Below are 2,656 nucleotides of genomic sequence, written 5' to 3' on the forward strand. Positions count from 1 at the left end.
CAGGATGTTCCAAGGATGGAAAACAGAGTGCCTGTGACCCCAGGGAGTTTGCTCACCAGAGGAATGCTTCCCTGTGTATTTGCACAGTCAGAATCCCTACAAAGTGTAACTATAAAGGGCATTGACACTATACCTTTGAGCTGAGTTCTCCCTGTAACCACATTATGTGACTTTGAGAAGACTTCCAGGTTTTTACTGTGAAACCCAGCATGTGCACAATGTAGGTATGTTGCATTTAAAAGCACATCAAGTTACAAACAAGCCTTAACCACCCTGATGTACAAATCAAAATTACATATATAATTTTGGAGTGTGCTTGTGTAAGAGAAAAATCCTCCATATTTCCATAGCACAAACCTGCCCATTACTTACAAGCTGTCCTCTCCACAGTGAGCAGCTCACCATGGCCTGGGGGAATCAGACCTCCAGCCCTGTCTTCATCCTGCTGGGCATCTTCAACCACAGCCCCATCCACACTTTCCTCTTCGCTCTGGTCCTGGGCATCTTCACAGTGGCCGTCATGGGGAACTCCACCATGGTGCTCCTCATCCACCTGGATGCCCAGTTGCACACCCCCATGTACTTCCTCCTCAGCCAGCTCTCCCTCATGGACCTGATGCTCATCTGCACCACCGTCCCCAAGATGGCCTTTAACTATCTTTCTGGCAGGAACTCCATCTCGCTGGCAGGCTGCGGGACCCAGATATTCTTCTATGTGTCCTTGATGGGAGCCGAGTGCTTCCTGTTGGCAGCAATGGCCTATGACCGCTATGTGGCCATTTGCCACCCATTAAGATACCCAGTTCTCATGAGCCAGAAAGTCTGTGGCCTCATGGCTGCTGCTTCCTGGCTTCTTGGCTCCTTTGATGGTATAATTGAAGCTGCAGTTGTCTTGTCCTTCCCATACTGTGGTTCCCGGAAAATACCCCACTTTTTCTGTGATGTCCCTGCCCTGCTCACCCTCGCATGCACTGACACCTTGACATTTGAAAGGATGATATTTATCTGCTGCATCATTATGCTTCTGTTCCCTGTAGGCATCATCATTGCTTCCTATGCTCGTGTGATTCTGGCCGTCATTCACATGGGGTCTGGGGAGGGTCGCCGCAAAGCTTTTGCCACCTGCTCCTCCCACCTCATGGTGGTGGGCATGTACTATGGAGCAGTCATGTTCATCTACATGTGGCCCACTTCTGACCGGTCCCCCACACAGGACAAGATGGTGTCGGCCCTCTACACCATCCTCACCCCCATGCTGAACCCCCTCATCTACAGCCTGTGCAACAGGGAGGTGTCCAGAGCATTCATGAAGGTGATAGGGAAGGGAAAGTCTGGAGAGTGAGCTGGGTAATTGTATTTATGCTTTGTTTTTTGAGCACACTTGATATGCTTACATTTATATGCAGGCTGATGCACATCAGCATCAAGTTTTCTCATCTTTGTAGTTCTACTAACCACGGCATAAATCACCCACAAACATTGTTAGGATAGATAATGCACATCTGTGTGTTGTCCCTACTTAGCAAATGGAGGTGGTCATCTGTGGAAGAAGCCCCTTAATTGATTGTAGCACTCAATTTTTTAGCATGTGGTACATTTAATCTGGACATGGGATTGCTTATGTAGAGTCTAGTATATCCTGAACTTACCATTTTGCTGAAATGACTCATGGTTTTTTATCTATTGACTCATAGATAACTTTTAATATAAATATTTAAATAAAGCTAACTTTGGTGGTGAAAACAGGCATTACTTGGAGGTTTGGCATGTTGTGTTTGGGGTGAACACTGTCCTCTGGGGTACTGGATGAATGAGAAACTCTCATTTATTTTCTTCCTCTACAGGTTCTTATACTAGGATACTAAAATGTTCTTAAGAATTTCTGAGTGTGGATTTTACATCCTTAGGTGTTCTAACCCTTAGGTGTGAAATACACTGCAATTGATTTGCACTGTTTTGTGAACAATTGCTTAACGGTTGTGATCAATTTTAACAGAAAATTGTTTGCTAACATCTTCATATTTTTCTTAAATTTTATGTATGACATACATATTTATACATAGATAAATATGTGGTTGTTTTGGTATTATATAAGATGAAATGCAGTCGAGATTTTACCCTAGCCCTAACTGCCTTATAAAACCCCTATTATTATGTTGCTTTCTTCTTCTCCATAACGCTAACCACAAACCTAGCACTGTAATGAGCTACTCTTTATTTTAACCTGGGCCTTCTGCTCAGTGAGCACTTTTACATGTGGCTCAGAGTCATCTTCCACACTGCAGTGGTTGTTGAAGTGATCCCCTTCCTCTGCAGCAGAGGGACTCTTGCTTTCCTCTCTGAAGCTAGCAGGAGTGTTTGTTCCTCTCAGGGTGAGGCAAGATCCTCTCTGCTTTCCTGGCATACAATGAACTTGACCTGCAGGTAAAGCTAGAGGGTGCAGATCATGAGAGGATCTCAGCATTATTCCTTCAGGATATTCCAAGAGTCATTGCAGACCCATATCCACACAGACACAGAGATGATATCACCAAAAACTGGTCCTGGCACATATGTCTTACAATAGTGGTGATGTCCTTGCAGTAGACTGCACGGTGTCAGCTAGGAATTCTTTACACTTCTTTTTAATGGACTAACATATAACTTGGAGGTTGAT

The 2,656-nt window shown here is 44.5% G+C and overlaps 1 protein-coding gene across 1 annotated transcript; it reads left to right on the forward strand.

Annotated features, from left to right (window-relative positions):
* The first annotated feature begins 403 nt into the window (after window positions 1-403).
* LOC144366670 (olfactory receptor 2M3-like) lies at window positions 404-1,342 on the forward strand. Its single transcript, XM_078021283.1, has one exon. The coding sequence runs from the start codon at window positions 404-406 to the stop codon at window positions 1,340-1,342; it is 939 nt and encodes a 312-aa protein (XP_077877409.1).
* The last annotated feature ends 1,314 nt before the right edge of the window (window positions 1,343-2,656 follow it).

Source organism: Ictidomys tridecemlineatus, chromosome 1, assembly GCF_052094955.1.
Source record: "Ictidomys tridecemlineatus isolate mIctTri1 chromosome 1, mIctTri1.hap1, whole genome shotgun sequence".
NCBI lineage: Eukaryota > Metazoa > Chordata > Mammalia > Rodentia > Sciuridae > Ictidomys > Ictidomys tridecemlineatus.